This window comes from Strix uralensis, chromosome 15 (genome assembly GCF_047716275.1).
Source record: "Strix uralensis isolate ZFMK-TIS-50842 chromosome 15, bStrUra1, whole genome shotgun sequence".
NCBI lineage: Eukaryota > Metazoa > Chordata > Aves > Strigiformes > Strigidae > Strix > Strix uralensis.
Genome location: NC_133986.1, coordinates 17,128,822 through 17,151,831, shown reverse-complemented (window position 1 = coordinate 17,151,831; position 23,010 = coordinate 17,128,822). Strand labels below are relative to the sequence as shown.

At 40.7% G+C, this 23,010-nt stretch overlaps 1 protein-coding gene across 7 annotated transcripts in view; it reads left to right on the top strand.

Annotated features, from left to right (window-relative positions):
* Positions 1-23,010, top strand: part of PTPN5 (protein tyrosine phosphatase non-receptor type 5) — an 86,035-nt gene that overhangs the window by 24,733 nt on the left and 38,292 nt on the right. For 5 of the 7 annotated variants that reach the window (XM_074884552.1, XM_074884556.1, XM_074884551.1 and 2 more), the window contains one exon: positions 22,728-22,909. In XM_074884552.1, coding sequence (XP_074740653.1) covers positions 22,728-22,909 — 182 coding nt within the window. Of the gene's footprint in view, positions 1-18,205; positions 18,251-22,727; positions 22,910-23,010 lie in introns of those variants that run through there. The other 2 variants (XM_074884557.1, XM_074884555.1) reach the window with 2 other exon arrangements.

The window sequence follows — 23,010 nt, the reverse complement described above, 5'->3', positions numbered from 1 at the left end:
CTTTGGACTTTCAATCATGCATCTAATATAGATAAACCTTTTTTAGTTCTTATTGGTTAGCTGATCTGTTTACTTTCTGGTTACAGCCTGAGTATGCCTTAATGCTGCACTGCACCAGCCTTTCATTCCATCTTGCAGGTAGAGATGTCTTGCAGACTGTTGCAGTCTGTGGTTGTTCTTAAGGTACAGAAGCCATTTCAGCTGATGCAGGTGTGCCTTTGGAGTCAACTCCACACTGTGAAGGAGGCCCAGCTCATGGAAAGAGGATGCTGCAAGCCTTTATTAGGGAGCGTTTGGAAGGCAAAACATGTTCTGTATGCGAATGAGCTGTAAGGGGAGTGGGTTCATTCCACATTTTATGCTTCACTTCTGAAAAGCCCTTTATGAGCTGTGACCTTTTATTACTTAAATAAGAATCCATAGAAACTTCAGGTAACCTACAGATATTTCTCTTGCGTGTTCACATTCTCTTTACAGATCAGGTGTAAGTGGTCAGCTTTGGCCAGCTACTAGTCAATGCTTGCCACTCATTTGATGTCAGAAGGGGTGCGCTTTCCTTTCTGTAAGCTCAGAGCATCATACTAGTGTTCTTTACAGCCTTTGTGTTGTATGGTCTTTTCCAGATCCTTTTAGGACAGTGTTAAACCTGGGCCAGAAAACACCAGTATTACTTACTTTTGTATTGAGGTGACATGTAGGTGTGCCAAATAATTGGAAGCCTCATTATGTTAGGACATGTACAAACATGCAGTAAACGGCAAACATGCACTTTTTGCCTCAAAGCACTCTTGATAGTTTAGCATGAGTAAAAACATGATATTGTATGTTACCTGTTCTTTATAATCATAGACTATATTCATTTCAGAGCAAGATGTAAATGCAATTCTGCTGGTTATACAAAATAATGAATTCAGAAATCACTTTGCAAAGTTTATCAAATTTAAACCCTGCACTGAAATCAGTTGTAAAATGCAGTTAAAAGTATGGAGTTAAACCATGAGTGAATTTGATCAATCCACCAACATAGAAACCACACACACACATCCTATTTTTAACTGGGTAGTTTAAAAAAATTGTATCTCTGTGCTATAAATGCCATATATGATTCTTACGGATACTGAGTATGTTCAGGAGTCTTTGACATTTCATTTCCTATTTCCTGTCCACCAATATGACTGCTTTGCAGGGAAATGTGAGAATGGTTCTGGTAGAGTAATGCGCTTTTTTTTTTTACTTTTTTTTTTCTCTCTTGGTTTATATGGGATTTCACTTCTTCCCCTTGTATTTTCACCTAGGCTTTGACACTGCTGTAAGAGAAGTGTTCCCCTCTATTCACTTCTCCACCACTGAATTCTGCTTGGCCAAAATAATCATGTGTTCATGCACATAGCCTGCAGATTGTTCGTCAAAAAGATCTTTAATTCAGCAGTGGTACTGGCTTACTCTTTATATGTGGGCAATACAAAGGGAAGTTTTTCAAACAGTTTTGTTTTTATTGAAGAATAAGGCGTGGGTAGATCTGCCTTGCAGAAAAGCTTAGCCTGGGAAAACCTGATGTGGGAGGGGAGAAAGAAAAGATCGACAGTCATTTATCATGTGACATCAAAGTGGAATAGTTCCAACAAAAAAACTTGTGGTAAAGCTTTCCAGTTGAATGTGAGCTGAAGGTCATGCACTTGCCTTCGTGTTAACATAACAGTGTCAGCATGGAAGCATTGGTAAAGTACTATGGAAGAAGGTCTGTTTGTATAGGCTGCCTCTGGCAAGCATGCTTGCTGAAAAGGTACCCTGAAAAGGCCTCAGTCTGAGGTGTCTGAACAGACTGGTTTTGGCACAAGAGTCAAAGACAATTGGAAAGTATCAATGATACTAATTTGAGTGAAGGCTCAGGAAATGGTGCATTAAGTGCAAATCCATGTCTTTAAAGTTGATGGAAGATGCTCCAATAAACATGTGAAGTAAAAGTCATTGTCCAGGCATTGTCATAGGACTGTAGACTGGCCCTTGTTTCAAATTTGGGTGTCATTCTGTTCAGCTGTCACAAACACACTAATAAACTTCAGTATTGCAGAAAATGCTATGTAGAATGTGGCCAGAGGTTTTTAGTGCCTAAGTTGAGCAATCAATAAAACACATACAAAGAAAATACTGTTGTTTTCATTGCAGGGCATGTGAGCTAATGAGAAACTTCTGATGTATTGCTTGGTTAGGGTAGATTGGAGGGCAAATGTTAAACCAGTGTTCACTTTCAAATTTTCAAAAATACCTTGAGAAACTTAGGATGTGTTTGTGTCACCCAGTGAAAAGGGATGGTGAAACCCTAAAATGATGGATTAGATTGAAAAATGGTCATTTTAAGTAACCAGAAGGCTATTTATTTCACAGAACTGCCTCATGTTAGATTTTGCATATGCTCGCATCCAGCATAGCGCATGAAGGAAAAAGTGTGCAGAGTGAAATAAAACTGGATGGTGTTCCTGGAGGCGTGAAAAGTTTTGCTGTAGCTGTGTGACATAGCCGTGAGCTGCTGTGGTGCGGGTGGAAAACAGGATACAGATAAAAGAGGTCACATGAGTCTGTGGGGATGAGCAAAATTAACATGCTATTTTTAAAGGAGTGTGCGCTTGGGTTGACAGTTTGAAGTCTTTCAGTTAAATCTTTGCTAAAGCAAGTTTCTTCTGCAGTTGTACACAAAACACTGCAGAAAATTAAACTCATGAAAATGTCAGTCCATCTCTGAAGAGCATCTAAGAATCACAGATGATAAAAATGAGGCAGTATGCAGTGCCAAAGTACACTGCATCTGCAGGGACCCTGATTTCAACAAAGAGTTAAATTAAAAATCAGCCTGTTCTTTTTGACATGCATCTGTTTGGTAGATTATCATGTGCCAGTTTTAGTTCTGTGGTCCTTACTGCTTTAGTACAGTTTCTTTCAGGATTATATCATACAGTTTGCCTTCAAGGAACTTTACTTAAAGAAAGGTATTGGCGATCTGCAATACGTGAGAGAGTAATTGGTGTTTCTTGTGGGCCAGACTGTAATCCCTGTTTCATTTCTCACAAAAAGAAGAGCAAAGAAGTGAATAAGGAAGCCTTAGTCTGGCTCTGTGGTTTATACTGCTTCTGTTTGAGAAATAAAATACAGAAATATACTCTCAGTGGAAAGAACGCTTCTCTGGGAACATAGTGGAAGGAAGAAGAGATTGTTTTCTTTACTTAATGGTTTGACAAATAATAGTTGAGAGACCGTTCATTTAACACTGAGCTTTCATTACATGGACATTCCATGATTTCACTGTAGTATTTATAAACAGTAGTCAGCATTCCTAACGAATGCTTGATTCAGAAAAGAGATTTGTGCTTATGAAATGTTTGTATAGTAACATGAACAGAGTTTGGCTAACCATATGCTTGCATGTGGAATGCAAATAGAACCATGAAAAAAGCCACTCTGACTTTGGCTTGAAAAATCACACCCGTTTTCTTGTAAGGTTGTTTTTCTTCCTGTTCCATTACAAATCATGAAGTGGCATTCACAGCACTCTAGGTAAAAGTGGTGAAAATGTCAATTGGCAGCAACAATATGCAACAACATGTGGTTAACCTGTATTTACAATGTGTTATATGCTATATGGATAACTTGGGTAAATACAGCAAAATTCCGTCTTTGTCAAGATCTTAAAGGATAATCAGTGACTTGGAAGGTAATGTTTGGAATATGTTTTTTGTGTGGCATACCTTTATGAAGAGCTGGACAAATTCATAGGCATTTATTTTTTTAATTCTTCTTGTACTTGATCCTTTCTCAAGCTGGACAGTTGGCAAGTGAGTTGACTTGATGCTCTTCCTTCTCCTTCTATCCTGTGCATAAAAGTCTTGCCTCATACCAAGTAAGGGTTATAACTCTGGTAAACTGGCATTTGTAACTTACAGAGACTTGAACCTGTTGACACTGTCCCCAGATGTATGCTTATTCCTCCGCCAGCTCCACTAGCCCAGCATAGCAGTTACAGTATCAAGGATATCTTTTTGTTTAATACCAAAGATAATACTCTTGTTATTCAGACTGGAATTTTATGAGGCATTTAAGGAAACTGATCATTTGTCTTCCACTGAAGTTCCAGTGGAAGTTGGAATCCTTTGGTCACCTTTCTGGGATCCTACATGAAAACACAACAGAATCCATTTCCTGATGCATACCTTGGTCTCTATTGCTAAGTGACCTTCTAGGTCACTGTAGAGAGATTGCCAGTCATCATGTCACTGTAACTAGAAAACTGTGAAGCAGGCTGGTCTCTGACAATGCTGGCAGTTTGGTATTGGTGGAGTATGCATTTTCAAAGTATGAACCACTACAAAGGTTCATCTTGAACTTCAAAAGGCCTAGCAGGCCAATCAACTGGGTTAGAGCATACAGGTTTCTGCAGACAGCAGTTTGTAGTGGTGTGTGTTGTCATTTTCAACCTAGCAGGCTCAAGTAAAAGATATACACAGGCTAATCTAGCACAGTGTTTTGGTGCAAAGCTCCAGTTCGTGATTTGGGGTTTCCACAGCAAGGTATTCTAACCACTACGCTGCCGCTTCCCCAGCAGGTGTGAGTTTTTCCTTGGTTTCCTGAAGGATGTATACCTGTGTTCCTCCAGGTGCATTCCACCCTGCTTCTGTCTTTCCCAGATAAACACTCCATTTCCAGTTGCAGTGACAGAATGGTTTGGGGTTTTTTTCCAAATTGATGAGATGAAGCTGCCTCTTGTTTGTTTGATAATGCTGTACTGTGCTTGCAATGAAAAAATAACCGAATGAAGCGGAATGCATCTGAGTTTGGGTTCACATATATCCATTTGACCGCACCAATTTTTTGGTTTCTGTCTTTGGACCTTAATACAAGAATGTCACTTGAAAACTTTAAAGATTTATCAAGAATCATGAGCATATCTTGACAGGACACTGAGATATACTTAATATGGTATATGGAGTGCCACTTAATACGGCACCCAGGAGTGCTAACAGAAGTAGGCAGTTGTATTTGGATCACAGAGTTTGTTTTTTAAAACAATTTCTGGCAGTCCTTAGGAGATTGGGATCCTAAGTCTAAGGTAAAAGTAAATTTTACTGTGTCTCCACTACTACACAGGCAGGAAGATAGTATCTCTGGGCTATCACTCTCCTCCAAGGATTATTCAGGACTGTTCTGTCAGTCCTTCTTTCACCATGCATATTAGCACAGCCTTCCCCTCGTGTGCTCTTGCCTCTCTGTATGTAGTTCCCACCTTTTAAGCTTGATCTTCAACAATAGGGACTGTTACAGAAGATAAATCTGACTATGTGCTTTATCTGTGTCAGAGTGAGATCTGGGTGGCATCATCTTTGTCTTTTTTCCTGGTTTCTGATGAAGGAAATGTGGGCACATGGACCTGAGGAGAGCAACAGCAAACTCCAGTTACAACCCTGCTCTGGGTAGTCACGGCAGGGAATAACCACAGTTGTAGTTTGTTCCTGCTGTGCAGTTAGATGTAGCAGCCTATGGACATGCACAATGACACAAAACAGGTGGGGCACGGTGGGATATTCCCTGAAATGGCATTGCTTGGCTTGGCTTGGCCTGTCTACCTGTAAGTCCGTGTTCCACCCCTGTGTTTGTTGAGAGAACTGAGGTTATATTAGGCCCTTGCTAGTGCTGTAGTACTTCCCCACATGGAACTTTCTCAAAGGTTTTGGGCAGGTGCAAATATCATAAACACTGCTGCAGTTGAAGATCTGGAATGCTGGCCTGTCCTCGGGCTGCCCAGTCTGTAGTATTTGATATTCTCACAACTGCACCTGTGTCTTCTTACTTGTGAGTGACAAATGGACAGCATTTGTCTGCTGTATTCGCAGACACACAATTAAAGGAAGCAAAAGCATATGGTAGGCAGCAGTTTGAAAAGCATGCCAGTCTCAGTTTAGAAAGCAACTGTGCAGTATTGTCTCATTGTCTTTCGCGGTGAAATGGACTCCATATTTTTAATCCGCTTTTGAAAATGGAATTTAGGCCCATCTTTTGAAAAAAGTTTTTTCAGCAGATTAAAGTTGTTTCAGCAGAACTAGGGTCCTATCTGGCTGGATTGGGGATTTTGAAAATTTCCCTAGACCTTTTGAAAATCTGGCCTCTTGATGCTAAATCACTCAGGGAGGAGGTACCCACCATCATGTTTCCCATTAGAAAAATTAATCAAAATCAATGTCTGATTTCTGCAACTTTGCTTTTGAAAATTTTCATGAAGGACTCACAGTGGCAATTGGGACATGACAATCACAGAAAAGTTTAACTAGAGTTTTTTCCTACTTCAGAGTTTAGAGCAAGGTATTCCAGAGGAGAGGGAGAGAAGACTCTCTACCCTAACTCAGAGGTTACTTAATCCCCAAGAGGAAGGAAGTTTTCAGTGTACTGCACTTCTTGCATATGCTGCCTTGTTTGATTTGAGCTACTGCCAGATGCTGTTTTTAGTCTCTGCTCAGTCCTTCTGCCAGGCTTTCACACTCCTCCTCCTCCTGTGGGCTTCTCTGTGGCCTTGTATTTATCTTCCTTCTTTCACCTCATCAGATATTCTCATTTCCATTATTCTCAGACTCACATCTTTTGTCACTTTTGTCATCTTTATTTTATCTTCTCCTTTCTCTGCTTGTTGCTGCTACTCCGTTGTCTAGCTTAACTTTCATCTTTCATGTTACCTGAGGAGAGTGGGTTTTGTAGGACCTGGTTTAATGTCACAGAACAGACATTTCAGAGGTCATAAATACAAAAGGGCCTGTTTCAGGGATCCAAACCAGTGAGTTGGGCACATTGTTACAAACCAAATTTATGCATGCCTCATGGTCAGTGTTTGGTTGGTGGATTGATTGATTAACGGACAAACTAATCACATAACTACATGCTGAAATAAGCTGAAAATCAGCCTGGTAAAAATGCTAGTAATTTCTGAGAACAGAACCTTGCTGACATGTGTGTGCCTGCAACAGTATTATAAATGTTATTTTAGCTGAAGCAAACCACTCTTTGGAAGTCTAATGTCTGTTGTCACAGTATCTCAAACCTCTACTGCTTTTGGAAATCATGCTTTCTAGACCTCTGCCTTACCAGTTTGCAGATTGAGGTTTCATGCTTTCCTTATGCCTTTTGGTGACATCTCTGTCACCATGGAAAAATGCAAGGAACCTCAATGAGAAAAGTATTTCAATAAGGATAGCATTAAGAAGAGAGTGGGAGGGGAATACCGTCCCCAAGAATTACAGGTTTTAATGCTGGAATGTTTTCTTCATTGTATCACAGTTCTCTCTCAGAAAAGAAGTCTTGGGAACCTGAGGCTTGCTTTATCTTTGTGCATCTTCTTATCTCTTTCCACCTACTCATGATCTCTGATATTTGTTAATCTGGATCTGCTCTGCATGTTCACAAGGAAAAGTTCTTAAAGAGGAGGGACTGTAAGGACTGAGAAGTTAGAAAAGCTGATGGAGAGCAGGCGTTGAGTCACGCTCAGCTGTCTGAAAGCTGTGAGGAGCAGTCTCCCAACCCTGCTGCCTGAGAAGAGTTGTCAAAGCAGAGGTGATAGTGGCATGGTCTCACCTGGTTGTTAGATTTCCAGCTGCAGTGTGTTGCACTAGGAAATGTGGTTGAATGCAACCTGGGAGTTCCGCATGGCCCTTTGACCACAAAACACGCCTTCCAATTGAGATCTGGCTATGTTGCGAAAAAAGAGTCATACTCAAGCATGTTACTGAAGGAAAGAACAGGAAGGGGAGTCTGTCTTGGTGAACCTTCCTTAGGAGCATTCAGAGTGGAACTGAGGACCTTAAGCTCTCAGATTTAGTAGAGAAAGGAGAGATTCTGGCACTTGTGAGAAGAGTTTTTGGGAGAACAGAAGAAGAGTTGAGTAAATATTGACATGTTTGACTTTTTTGGGGTGCGTTTTAGCAGTGTCTGTCAAGCTTCCTTTAAAAATACTCAGTCAGCTATGGCGTAACTGGATATTTTTCATACTTGCTTCCCAGCGTAAGGAATTGGCATTCTAATATCACAAACTAATCTACCAGTTTACTAGATTCATCCACCTGCTCAGGGAAATGGAAACCCAGTAGATTGAGTTTGTTCTCATGTGCTTTGCCATCATAGCTGTCATGTAACCTTTACATAGCCTATTCTCTTCAGGTTTTGTGTTGCACTGTATACTATATAATTTCATCCCTGAAATTGCGCCCACCACTACGATATGTGCTAACACTGGGTTGTTAGACTGTTCTCACCATGGGATCTGAATGCCTCTTCACTGTAGTCTATTTGGCTTCTTGCGTGCAGCACCCCATGCTGTGGTAGCAAGCTGCCTGGATATTACTATATTGTGGCTCTTTGCACCAACCAAAGAGCATGAATGCTTATCAGGTGTCCTTAATAACATGAATCTGGCATTGCTTGATTTTCAACTCAGCCTTTTAGCTGAAAGAATGTGTCATTTAAAAGAAAAAAGCAATTTCACCTGAAAGTAAATGGCCAAATGGAATTTTATTTAGTCCCAACAATGGAGGCCATTTGCTGTTGATGATTGCCATCATGGCACGCTTTAAGTGAGAACAAACATACTACCCCCCTCCAATACACACAGGCCTTTTTTCTTAACAGATTTATTCATTAAGCATATGTTCAAAGACTACAGCTATTATGACTTTTAAATAGAACCATTTTTTCATTGCTTTTCATAGATAGAATGCCACAGTGTTATGAAAAACCCATTAACGTTCCAGATTTAATTAACTAACATATTCTATTAAAACGCCTTTCTGCTCCAGCAGTTGTTTGACAATAGGCAGATAAATACTGTATGTTGGAGACTGACCTTCAAATGACAGTCCAAAGTTGCTGCTTTGCAAAGTCTTTAGCAGTTTGAATGCCTTTGTCTTCCCTACATGTATGTTAAAAAGATCTCTTCTGAGCCCAGAAATAGGAGAGGAGGTGGTTAGGCCGCAAGGCTTGGTCCCAGCTTCCTTGCACAGGCAACATTCCTGCTGAAATAGGTAAAAGTTTCATCTGACCAATTTTGCAAGCTTTCAGGAAGAGGGATAGCACTCCTGAAAGACTCTAAATGCCTTCCATTTTGTATGCCTTCTGTGGGAGACAAAGATAAATACAGAAAGCTTTTTCAGAATAGGTCATTTTTCCTTCTGTCATGTTCATGCAGGGGCTCTCAAAATGGCCCCGTTTACCACCCTGTGTGCTCACTGGTACTGGCAGGTTCTGAATGTATTTTGCCAGGACATTGAAGAGCCTATGCTATTTTCTATAGAGGAAGATGCTTGTGCAACAGCTCTTAGGTGAAGCTTCCTTTGTTCTTGAGGGTTTTCTGTGTGCTACTAAAGTGCTATTCCTATTGGGTGCACGTATGGGTTCAGTGATGCGATGTCTTTTCAGTTGGTAAGACCATTTCAAGATCTGTAGACATGAAAGGATGGACTATAATGTTATAATTATCCCCCAAAAGTAGGACTTGATATTTCCTTGATTCATCTTTTGTGTCTCTGCTCAGCATATCTGAAATAGATCATAGTGCTTTTACCGGGGCAGTGCATAAAACGTAGCTTGCTCTTGTCCGTTCTGCTTGTGATCTTCCCAGAATAATTAATGCTATTTTCAGGAGAAAGGACCAAGAGAGTGTGTTGCACATAGTTGTCACTAGGAGTTGAGGGGTACAAAGAAAAAAATCTTCTAGTAGAATCTGGCCCAGGCGGAGGAAGACAGAGGTGGTGTGGGTTTGAAAGCACTGCATTGGTCCTTAGAAGCTAAGAATGAGATTTACAGGATTACTCAGTGCAGGTTTAACTTCTTCATATTGAAATCAAGTGTATACCTCAGTGTGGGAAGAGACTTGGTATGAGGCGTTTGGCATCTCCTGTTAATGCAGATGAAGTGTTCTGGATAGCATAGCAGGAATATAGCTGTGTGGATGAAATCTTGCTTCCCATTGACATGTACTGTCACCCACACTTCATAAGAACAAGCCATGGAAAGCGACTATCTGTATTTCAAAATATATTCTATACACAGCAGTGTTTCAACACGGAGACAGAACAGTGGGGCAACTGGGAGTCCATAAGGATATGTTTGGTGCCTTTGTGGTGACCTGAATTCTAAATGTTATGAAATCAGGAGCTCCTGAAAAGGAAGAAATGCTTTAATCAAGGCCTGAGGAAACAGCATTTTTGAATAGCCCCAGTTTTTGTTGCATAGATGAAGTGGTGAAATAACTTGTTGGTTTTTCATCCTCGGAACAGGAGATACTGTGAGACCTTTTTTTTATACCTGTAGCAATGGGAGGTTTTCAGTGTACCTCCTTGGCAGCCATGCCTCCCCCAAATTCAGCATACCTGCCACCTGCTTCCATGTAACATCAGATCATATTCACATCCTCTCCAGAATGGTCTTGTCTAAGGTATCGAAGAGCATTTCTGCACTTTTTACTGGAGTACAGAACAAAAATCCCTAGGCTAGCTGACACCAAGCTGGCCCTGGAGCTAGAAGTAGAAATGCTGTGCTGATGCAGGATCCAAAATGGTGTCTCCACAGAATTTTGCTTACCCCCTTGCAGACCTGCTGATTAATGTCAGCTCTTGCTAAGATACCTCAGCATGAGGCTGTGTGGCGTGAGGTACAGTCACCTCAGACGAAATGGAGCCTTGGGATGCATGTGTCTGTGAGAGGTTTGTTTCTGTGGATTGTTTTGTAGAGTGAAGCTCATGACTACAGGCAAGTGGTGCAAAATCCTCCCAGAATAATTGCAAAGCTCATCATCAGCGTGTGCTTTTTTCGTCTCACCTTCTCTGACATAGATCTGTAACAACTTGTGCATGTCTGCTTATCTATCTAGACAAAACATTGCTCTGTGCATGTTCCCTCACTGGGAAGAGGATGAGAAGACAAGCTGTTGTATTTTTTTAGTTCGCTACTTAAGGCTGTGTATCCATGTTGATAAGCACAGTATAGGAACCTGTATAGACGAGACACAAGTAAACAAAGTGGACTGTTACCTCCTTCTATGTGTACTATTCACTTTTTCTATTGCTATGTGGTTAGCTAGGGAGAAGGAGAGATTAATGAGACTGTTATACGTATCCTGGTTTTAATAACCTAAGCATGCCCCTGACATGAAGGCACTGCAGTTAGAGGTAGCAGAGCACTGAACTGGAAGCAGTGATACTTAATTGTGCAGGCTTTGTATTTGGGCCCATAATGGAGTAGCCCTGGGTGGAAATAACACTCTAGTACAGAGGTAAAATTGAGTGTGGACATCCTGTTTCTCTATGTCCACACCCTTACCTATACAAGTGCTTTTTCTGGAGCCGAAATTACAGTATCTGAATGATACCATTGCTTTCTGAGGAAGCCAAGCAGTGCAAACATAGCCTTTTTAAATGCATGAAAGAAAGTGAAATGCTGATACTTGGGATAGTACCCTTGAGGCATGTATCAGGTTTGTGGCTGAAGATGATTGTTGAGACCAGTCTTGATATAATTTACTTTGCTCAGGAAAGACAATGTCTTTGAAATAAATGTGGAATGTGATAGTGGCTTTCCTGAATGTTTTTGCTGAAGGCTTCGGGGCATAAGATTTTAGTCACTCAGTAAAGCCGGCTATCCCCAAATGAATGTCATCAAAGTGTTCCATTTGAACCTGGCAGGAAGCCAGCATATCACCCGTCTGCTTCAAGGTGCAAACCCTCTCATTCACCAGGCAGATTTAATACCTACAGGACACCAGGCTAGTGAGTCACTGAAGAGAAATCGGAAATACACAATGGTATTAGCATTAGAACTGTGGAAGTTATTAATTTATGAGAAGAAATATGCTTTTTTCAAGCAATACAAGTGTGCTAACACTAATTCAGATAATAGTAGTATGAATAGTAAATACTTTCAACAGTGCGTGAAACCAGAATGTGCTTGTTTCTTTTAATTGTCAGATTCACTCTTGTATCGCAGAGACCATTTGACTGGTTTTAAATTATTGCTGCTATTTTTTGATTATGCGTTCGGGCACATTTAAGTATATCCTGTAGTTAAAGGCTAAAGGCACAAAAATTATAATTTGGGTTTGGGAGGGGAGAGTTGGTTATCCTGTTTCAGAAAGAGAATTCAACCCTGTACATCTCAATCTGCATCGTTGTTGTGCTGTTGACAGTTCTCCCTGGCTATGTTGTCTGTGCAAAGCTGATTCATGAGCCATAGCTCTTTAACTGTGGAATTACAGAGCTGCTTTGTGGGTTTCCATTTTCAGTGTTAGAGGCAGTTTGCAGGCTTGAGAATAATTTGGGACAACCAACTCCACTGAAAGTCAACTTGTTTACAAAAGCTGAAGGCACCTCCAAAATTATCACCAGGCACTTGAGAACTTTCACTGAAGAAAACACCATAACAAAGAAATGTATTCTTAATTAAAAAAAAAGAAAAAAAATTGCATCTAATTGTTAAGCAGTAATCAGATGGACCTTCTGTAAGGGGTCTAATAGGAAAGGAGAAAAGAGCCTTATGCAGAAAACAAAAGAAGCTTTGAACAGAGCCCTGATTGAAAGATGGCAAATGCTAATTATGTGTGGGTGTGATAGAAGTTAATATTCACTGTCTCTGCCTGCCGAGGGTCTACATTCACTTAAGAGCTGTAATTTGACACCATATTTAATATTTTAATTGTTTCGAAGCAAACACTGCTCTAGGGGCCCTAGCTGCCATAAGAAATAGCATATCCTTTAACTTGACACATTTTACAGGAGAAAAGGAAAAAGGACAATGCTTAACAACACATCCTGTGTTTAAGACCTGTAAGCATTAGTAGAGCCATTAAGAATAAACCTCTTCTGTATTTGATTTAGTAGTGGGAGTACGATTTATATGTGGACAAAGGCATAACTAATCTTGCATTGGAAATTAAGAGCAACTCCCCCATTATTAGTAGAGACATAGCGGTTTATAACAAGTATTGGAGGAGAATCGGACCCCAACAGATGGTACAGTCGCTCTCATATACTTCCCATATGGTTGCTTTATCTGACAGTCCCTTAATCCTTCTGATGGCTCCTGGTGGTTCATCTTTGCTGAACCTGGAGGCCTGTCTTTCTAGAGCAGCGAGCCTGATGATTTTGTTTTCTTCTTGCTCCCGTTAAGTGAGGCTTACACCTGATTTAGAGTAGTGTCAGCCGAGAATGCTGTTTCATATGAATTATTATGGACTAGAGATTTGGTGAGATGATCAAATAAGTTACTTTCTCTGACACTAGATGGGCTAGGTATATTAAGCAGCCAATAGCACTGTGTAGGACTCCAGGTCTGGGAGGAGTGTTGTCTTGAGCATCTGGTTTCTTCCAGGAACAAGAGTTTGATGGCAGCTCAAATGAAGTTTCCCAGTCTCACCTTTCAATGAAACAGTCTCTGGTAGCAGGCTGCATCCTTCCCTCTTCAGGGATGACTTCATAGACCAGAGTCCTGTCTTGTAAAAGTGTGGTTTCCAAATTCTTTTTGTTACTTGGAACAAAAAAACTGTATGGAGGCAGGGAAATTCGAGAGGGTTTTGAGTTTTGCTTTTCTTTTCCCCATTTTTTTTGCTGCAGTTAACATATTTTTTCATTAACTATTTCTTGAGCAACACGAAGATGAGCCACTCAAGGGAGTGGGGAGTGGAAGTTGATATAGAAAAACATATCATGAAACACTTCTGAGGCTGGGGTTTGTATGCATTTCAGGCCTGTAGAGCACAAGCACATTTTCAAGGGAACAAACTTGCACCAGAAAAATTACTGAGAAGCAAGGCTGAACATTACCTAAGAACAGACTCTCACAGGGAGAAACAGGCTTACTTTTTGAATTGCTAATTCTGCTTAATGAAACAAAATCCTTATTTAGTTCCTAACAAGCCCTCAGTTTTTCTACTGAATACTAACAGTAGCAGTAGATTTAAGAATTAGTCTGAAAATTAATCACAGTTGTCCTGGTTTAGTCTGAAAGTCAGTTCCAGAAGCACTTTTTCAGATCATTGGTTTAATAAACTAGGAGGCTTAGCAGCATTTTCTTTTTCCATGACCTATAAACTGTACTGTCCAGAAATCTAATTAAAGAAAAAATTACTACCTTGATAATTTAATTAAATGTATGTTTCCTATGTTTCCGTATGTACAGCCCAACCTAAGAGCAATCTGGACCCTCTATAACCATGATAAACATGTATCCCACCACTGATAGCAGAGTCCCTTTTCTACATAAGAATTTGATAGGTAGTAGGAGATGTCGGCTCCTGTTATGCTTGGGTTTTATGGAAACTGCAAGAAAATGGCTAAAATTTTCTCTTCGTCTTCTTGAACAATGAAAGTTGGGACTGGTGGGCTTTTCCACTGCAGCAACTCAGCTGAAGATGCCCTTAGGAACTGGAATCTATCCAGATGGCATTGGCACTTAGCCTTGTGGCACTTCCTTGTGGCAGCCAGTCAGTTGCTACGCAGTACCTGTTGGACTGTTGAAAAAAAAATCACAACAGCTTGAAAGTTCTTCTAAATGACTGAAAAGAGGGAAAACCTCAAGGACTAGTCTGAAGCCTGAAATTTGCAGAACATATCAGCAAGCACATAACATCAGTGACTGATTGGGAATCAGATAAGGTTTGCAACTTGTTTGATAGCCAGTCCACTCTTGTTAAAGAAGAAGGGGAGGCAGTTTGTCTTGCAATCTGATATTTCTCTTCTCTGTTCCTCTCTAGCAGCTTGCAGGCTTGCTTTTATATGCGACCCTGCAGTATCATAATAATGGTCCTGGGTGAACATGAACATTTTTTTCTGCCTTCACCTCTTTTTCTCTCCTCCCACCCATCCCAGATGAAGTGGCAGGTGGACTGAGTGGGAGCAGTGTGAAAATGAATGCAGAGAAAATGTGTGACTCAGCAGTTCAGCGGGGAGCTGCTGAGTGGAAAGGCAACTATTCTCCTCGCACACTCTGGCATTGGGTTCCTGTTCCCTCAGAGATGAGAATAGGCCATTTATGGATGGAGCTGTGCAGCCCACCAGCAGGGAGAAGGGGCTGCATATTCTTTTCAGCAGAATTTACTTGAGAGCAAAGTTTCTTCTCCAAGTTCATTAAAAATGTTGCCAGGGAAAGGGGAGAAACATTGGACCAGAAATATGTAGGCCTCAGTTTGCTGTCTTGCTTGCCCACAGATTTTCTGCGTGAGTTTCCATCATCTTTTCTTTCTTTTTCTCTTGATGCGTCTTTCCATTTTGGAAATCAGAGTTTGGCTTAAGCAGCAGCAAACTCTACCAGCTGAGCTCGAAAAGTGCAAGACTCCAGTGCCTTTTGTGGCTAGTAGATGGTACCCATTTCTCTCTGAGCTGTTGTTTCAAGAACTCCGCACAGAGAAGGTTTGACTTTCTCAGAATGAGGCTGCTGACTTCAAGCATGCTAGCTGCCACTCACGGACAAGTGAGTGCAAAGGAAAATTGATTATATTTGTGGGTTGCCCTCTGTCACACAAGTGTAAATTAACCGTTTTCTCACTCAGTATTAGGGAGGTGTCTTTCTAAGCAGTTTTGTAATGATGATAAAAGTTGTGGTATTTTATTATCAGTTTCTGTGTTTTTCAGAAGGGAGGACTGAAGCAGATTTTTTTTTTCTATAGACTAAGCAACAGCAGGTAGACATTTTATATCAGTAGTTGTACTACTAAAAGCTGTTTTAAAGCTGTAGCGTGCATCTTTCTTGCAGAATTTTCCAGACTTGTGTTCCAGAGTTTGATCTCTCAGATGAACTTTTTACCTTTCAGCTGATGTAGATATAGAAAACCCGCCAACATACACCCCCCCATTCCCACCCCACCCCAAAAATAAAATGCATGGGGTGGTGTTTTCTTCAATCTGCAGAGAGTCTGAAAGTGTCATTTGAGAGCTCTTGAGCTGCTGAATTCCTCTTGATGGGCATATCAACCCAGGAATCAGGGTGAATTACATACCAGTATTCTTGGCTACTTCCAGTGCGATCATTTTAGCAAAAACATCCCAAATACAAGCCGTGAATGTTACACATTTCAGTTTTTCTCCACACAGCTATGAATACCTGTAGCTTGGCCCATCTAATTCTTATGGTCTGGAGTAGATATCCTTAGTGCAAACTGAAAGCGTTAGAAATCATAAGCTGAATTTCATCTCAGAATAAGTAACATAGGAGACTGACAACCAGGTTGCTCGTATGTAGACTGAGTCTTGGTGAAGAGTTTTCCATTGCTCTGTAATGCGTCAGAGATGGTGGTTAAAATTTCTTGGACCTCTTACTTGGATTAATGGTATGTCAGGCTTGTTTCTACTTTAAGCTCTGGTGCACAGAGGAGAATGAAATCTGCAGTTACAGTTTGCAGTCCTACAAAGGACCACTGGATGAATCTAACAGGCTTCCAGTTAGATCCCAAAGTAATTTTAGAATTGCTTTGGTGGCTTGCAGTGTTGGTGATAAACCTAGTGGGATATGTTATCTGTCTGGATTGTTGCTAGTGTTTGAATTAAGCTGTCTGGTATCTTCTGAAGTAGTTCTCTATGTGGTTTTGCAATACAAATGTAAGATCTTCCAACCACAAGTTCTTGACAGCTAAAACTTCCACTTTTTCCAGAGTGGAATTAGAAGTATTGAGACAATTACATTGTTGTAAATCCCTTCTATCTCCAGTCAGGCAGTAGTAGGTAGCTGTAGGGTGCATCTGGGAATGTTTTTCTTTGCAACTCTTAATCTGGATACTTCTGGGGACTAGATGCTCTCCTCCTGGTCAGTGTTTTATTCATCCATTTGGAAAAGGAAAATGTATCGAACTGTTGTAAACAGAGTGGGTCAGGGATCAAGTAGAGTAGAAGTAGACAGTACCGTATCATGACTGGGAAGGTAAAAAAAATGGATAATGGAGGAGCCAGAGAAAGACATGCATTCTGAGGATTACAGCAAATGTTGGAAATAACATTTCCAGCTTTCAATACAGCTCATTAGATCTTGGGTGTAATTTTAACATAATTTGTCAGATGAGTTAGGAGTGCAGAGAGCATCAAGAAAAAAAAGGCTTTTATAGGTGGCGAGTTGTATCCATCTGTAAACAGTAATGATGCAGCTTCTGTCATTATACTTAGCTCTTTAATATTTGAGACTGGCTGGTTATAAAGTTCAGTAAAAGTTTCTGAGTTGTAGAATAGTGACCCACCAGTTGGTTTCCTGTGGAGAGAGGAATGTAATAGTTGTGTTTGCCAGGCAAGTATGAAAGGTCCCCTTCCTCTTACCCACTTCCTCCCATGCCACTGCAGTACAAAAGAAAAATTGACTTTTGGTCCAAAAGCTAATTATTCTGTTACCATCCTTCTCATACTGCAGTGGCAAGCAAAAAAGATAACGTGTCTTCTTAGCCAATACCTTTCTCCTAAAGCTCCATTCTTTGATTAGATGAGCTGTCTTTTCACCCTCCAGCACAAGCTATGTCTCATTCATGTGCACTCTGAGGCAGCTCATTCAGCTTTGATGTGTCTTGCCAGCGTCTGGACTTGCCTGCAATCTGTATGTCTTATGACCTGCAAATTTAACAAGGTCTTGACCAGATACATGAAGTACAATCCCAGGGGTATGTCCTGCATATGCAATTTAGGTGCATGTGAAAATAAGCAATTGATTTGCAGACCCCTATCAGTAGTATACATTCATCTACTGTTCTCTAATCAATAGCAGGTCTCTCTAGCAGTTAGCTGGAAATCAGGAGACAGTGATTTCAGCAGGCAGTTGTATTTTGATGTCTGAAGATGTAGAGGCTGTAAGACTCAGGTGTTGGTAATCTTGATGGATGTGAAGTACAGCTGGCATGTTCATACTTTGCAATGCTTCTACACTGTGGTCCCTTTCTATAAAGTAAATTCTTGCCATGCACAGCCATCATGAAGATACAGACAGGTCCAGAGGGATATGGATCTCCACACATGTAAAGCAAATATGGGACAGTGCAGCTGAGCTGCTGTGGTGTGATGACTGCTGCAGCTTGAGAGTTGGCAAAACAGGTGAGGCCCATGTTTCCCTCCTGTCTTGTGTGTTTGGCAGGTAGTTCCACAGAGCTTGGGGATTCCACCACGAATGAAGAAGCAGCGACCATTAACAAAATTTCTATTTCCCAGTGAAAAGGCAGTAACACCCAATCCCCCAGAAGCATAATTCCCACAGGCGCAGTGTGATGGATGTAAGTAAAAGTCGAATAACTGTATGAGCACTATATTTTCATTGCTGGGATACATTTTATTTCTATTATAAAAATCTTTTTGGTAAGGAACAAGTCTTTTTTTCATCTCAAAAATACATTGTTAAATTAAGTGTGCCAATGGAGCTGTGTCAGTTAACTCCCGTGTGCAAGAGGACACAAGTTGCTTTTAAAGTGATAACTTCATTAGGAAATACAGCCAGGATACGTGGTCCTGGGAGCTTGTGTTTTGTTTTGGTTTGTTTTTCTCTGAAGGCTCTAAGTATGAATCAGTTGAGTTACAGAGCTGCTGATGCCTCTCCCACAGTAGCGTTTCATTGGATCATGACATGTTTGTTACTGCAAGGTGTTGTTGACTTACTTATCATTACTACAGTGCCTTTTAGTGTTTCAGTTAAGTCTTGTACTCTAAGCACATGTTTTTCTGAGAGAGTATATAGGTATTGTTTCATTCTTCTGCCTTTTATGTATCCACATATGAAGTCAGAAAAAGAAAGAGATGGAGGCACAGGGGTTTTAAAATGGGCATTGTCTGAGTTACGGAAGCCAGCTGTTACCTTGTGAGTGGACAAAGATGTTTTCCTGTATAGACTATTCTGTAGCAAAGTGTTCTGCCATTTATTTTTTGGCAGCTTGTACTGGTGGCTACATTTAAGGAAAAAAATACAGGATGAGTGGATCACTGGCTTGATCCAGAAAGTTCCTTTCCCTGAACAGCAAAGATGAGGTTAAGTTTATGGTACTGTTTCAAAGTTTCAAGTTGCTTTAACAAGCCATATGGCTGCTGCAGATGTCAAAGACCTTTTAATTCTTATGCCAAAAGGTTTTTTTCTAGCAGGCATAGTCCTGTGTTAAAGCATTAGTACTAGTGGAACTTGAATCTCAATCTCCATGGTGCAGAAATTCAGGAGGATATTACATGGATGTTAGATTTCACTGTCAGTCATATTGCTAGCAGAGGAGTAGCTTAATTTACTCTTCCTGGGTGTAGTCATCCTTGTCAGCTGTCTCAAGACCTTCACACTGACCTTGACACAAGAAAACTTTACTGATGTCTCACTCACTTATTACCTAATCTGTGCACTGAAAGAACCCAGGGCCTATTAGGACAAATAATACAGGAATATAGGGTTGCAAGATGAAGCATGAATGGTAATTGAAGTATTGTTTAAAGCTGACATAGTTAAATCAATACAGAACCATAGATGGGCATCATTATGTTTGTTAAAATCTAATCGTTTGTGATTTGGAGTAGCAAATTTTTGAGTGGACTTTAATTAATCCAAGGCATTTCTTTGTATACCCAAGACATGAATCTTAATCTATACAACTATATCTGTGAATTCAGACAGTTCTTCATTATTTTAGTTCTTACCCCCATTGTTATTTACTGTATTAATGAAATACCTGTTGATAACAGTATCAATTCAGCAGAGCTGGAATCCTGGGTTCCTAGGTCCATAGACCAGATCTCTACCTTACGCAGTGAAAATAATTGAAAGTAGAAGTAGTCTATTGCCCTTCATATAGGGCAGTCATAAGATGGAGAATGTGACTCCTACAATTGTACAGCTGTTGCTAGACAACACTGAAATAGCAGGAATTGGGCTTCTGGGCTGTGGAGAGGCATAGATCCCCATGGTTACAAACACAGAGTGGTCCCCTAACTTTGACATCTTTGTTCCAGAAGGCATGTGGTTAAGGGACCTTCACATCATCATACTGGAGTCAGGGCTGTTTCCAACCTAGACAGAAGTGACCTTGTAAAATCTCAGGCTGTACAGATATCAAACAAATTCTGTTTACCTGCTGCATAAGGCAGGTGAATGAGCTTTTGGTCAGTTAAAAAGTCTTCTGAAATATGAAATATTATGAATTATAAAAAAACAGTTGAAAGCTGAGCTTGAAATCTGCATTCCCTGATTCATTGTTCTGGTTGTCTTTCCAAAGATGTTCTAGTTCTACTCTGTGTGTATTTTATCTTGAGCTTTGGGGAGGAGTATCCAAGAAATGAAATCACTAGAATTTGGAAAAACAGTAGGTTCATTAGCCATTCCTAGGGACAGAGGCACATTATTTAATGCAGATAAAGGAAAAGTAGAACTTAAAACATGCTTAGTGAAAACAGAAGGTTAGAGAGTTTAGGAACAAGCCATAATAGACTGTATGTAAATAGATATTTTTTTTAAGGTTGGTATCTCAGCCACAGGTGCATGTCTTTTTGCATGGATGGCAAAAATAATTTCTGACATCAAGATTCCGTCCCTGCTAAATTTCAAATTCCTGTTCCAAATCACAGAGCATAAACATCCCACAAAAATAGCAGGAAAAAATTGGCAATCGTTAACAAGGGTTTTCCCCTCGATTCTTGTCGAAATCCAGTGAGACATAAAGCAGTTTGGAAGCTTGAAAATTTTTCACTTTAACTGTTAAGTTTTAGCACATTATAGAAAAGGAAAACAGAGGTCAGCATTGAAAGTACTTAGGCAGCCTTAACTGTGGCTGCTTAATGTGGCCACTGTGGTGTGCTCCTGGAGAACTTTGAGTCCAGCTCTGTGGAGCATGGTATTAGAAGTCAGGTGTTAAGCATATGGTCAGTGTCCCTGGACACCAAGGACTGCATCTGGGCTCTTGGTGTTTCTTTGGGGGGTTTGTCACAACCTGTAGATTACCAGCTGGAGCCTGAAGGACAGAGAGATAGAGCTCCCATGACCTCTTGAGCTATATTCCAGAAATTGTCTGCTTTTCTTTGAAAAGTGCTGTTTTCAAGCAGTTGTCTTCTAGCATTAAAGAGATATAGGTGAAACTGAAGGAAGTTTTACCATTGTGAGAAATACAGGTTGGTTTTGTTGACACTTCTGACTTTACCTCTTCAGTTCTGTATTTTTCCATATTTATTGACCTGTACTGAGTCCTTCCTGGCAAATAGTTAATTTCAGTATATCCCTATGGTGTGACATACATGGGTGTATGTCTATCTAGATGCACATTCTCTACAGTTCCTGAGAAATACCTGTGTAAAGACAATGAAAATAGCTACATATAATCGGTTATACCCCACATACGCTGTTGAGACCACTACCCATCATAAACTGACTGGAGATACTTTGAAAATGAGAAACCAGTAACCTGAGCTTCTGAGAAGGTAGCTGGTAGTACCTTGCAGGTGCTCCTCCTTACATCTCTGGGTCTCCCCAGTCATTACACATGACCCTTTTGTTCCTGGGCGGCTGTGGGAATGGAGAACCTTGTAGAGGAAGCCATCAGTGTTTCCCAAAGACCTTGTTCTCTTGTGCAGGGATGGATGTCCTAAGGTCTTTTTCAGTGAGAGGAGGGAGAACAGTCACAGAGTGGGAATAAGCATCTCGTGTTCCTGTCCACTCACACATTTTTGTGTTTTTGAAATCAGAACGGGATATTTTCATAAATCTTTGCTGTACCAATGGCCAGACCCTCAGCTGATACATGGATCCTATGTTTCACTTGTGTAATTAGAGCTGTGGCTAGTTTATAGATGCACATGTGACTTAGAGTTGCTATTGTGAGACGTTTCGAGAAACGTCTGATGAGAGGAACATTTTGTAGAAACCTCACCTCAACAAACCATGGAAGGGCCAGCGATGTGGCCTTTCCTTGGGGCACAGGTGGCTGGCTTAGGCTTAAGGCTACTGTGTTGTACATAGGGCAGCCTTGGGGCTTTCCTCATGCAGAAAGAAGTAAATCAATAGTACTTACATCAAATGGGTCTGATCTTTCCCTCCTTTTAGCTTGTAAATTAATTTATATCTACACAGACTGTGTTCAAAATAGTGTTACTGAGGGATTAGCCACTCCAGTGCATATTTCCACTGAATAGAATAGCATTACAACATTATTAAATAGCTCTTGAGTATGAATTCATCCAAGAAGTAGGTTATTAGAATAAAGTCTATTTTATTAGTGCCTTTAGGACACTCAGCCAAAACCCAGAGCCCTTGAGCGCTTTTCAGACACATAACTTGAAACAGTCTCTACCCAGAAATTTATAATCAAATTAGACAAAGCAGACAAGTAAGGGGAAATAGACAAATTGAGGCAGGGGAGGGACAAAATGGGTTCTCTGCCACCATGTAGCTGGGAAGTGTGGAGCTAGGAAATAGCCCAGATGGTTTCTTTTAAAAAGTAGAAACGAAAAGGTGCAGCAATGTAAATGAGAATTTATTAACAACAAAGCCCAGAATCTGTACCTCCGGAAAGAAAGGGAAAATAATTTATCCGCCCACACTCACTTTTTTCTGACGAAGGCAGGTGAATACAGCTGCACTAATAGAGTGTGACGCTCACAATCCTGAGCCGCGCTTACTGATGCAGAACTGAGAGGTAACCATCGTCTCTAGGAAAACAATAGCCCTTGCAGCCTCTGCGGGGGCTGCAGGGTTACATACTATTCATTCCCTGCACATGTCATTTTCACGTGAAGGTCTTTCCAATCCAGCTGTTATGGAGTCAATGGATGAAGCCGAAACGCAACAAGGACAGCTGAACAGGAAGGAGCAGTCCCTGAAAACCTCTCAGAAAACGGCACTGCGTGGTTGGGCTGGCCAGTGGAATGGATTAATGCCTGGAGGCAACATGTATCTGTTTGTCCTCTCACAGATACTGGTAAGGTATCTTGTCATCACTTTGAAATGCTGGGACCGTTCTTTTAACTTTGCTGGCTTGGGTGGTGTCCTCCTCATTCATTGTAGATGTAGCGATGGACA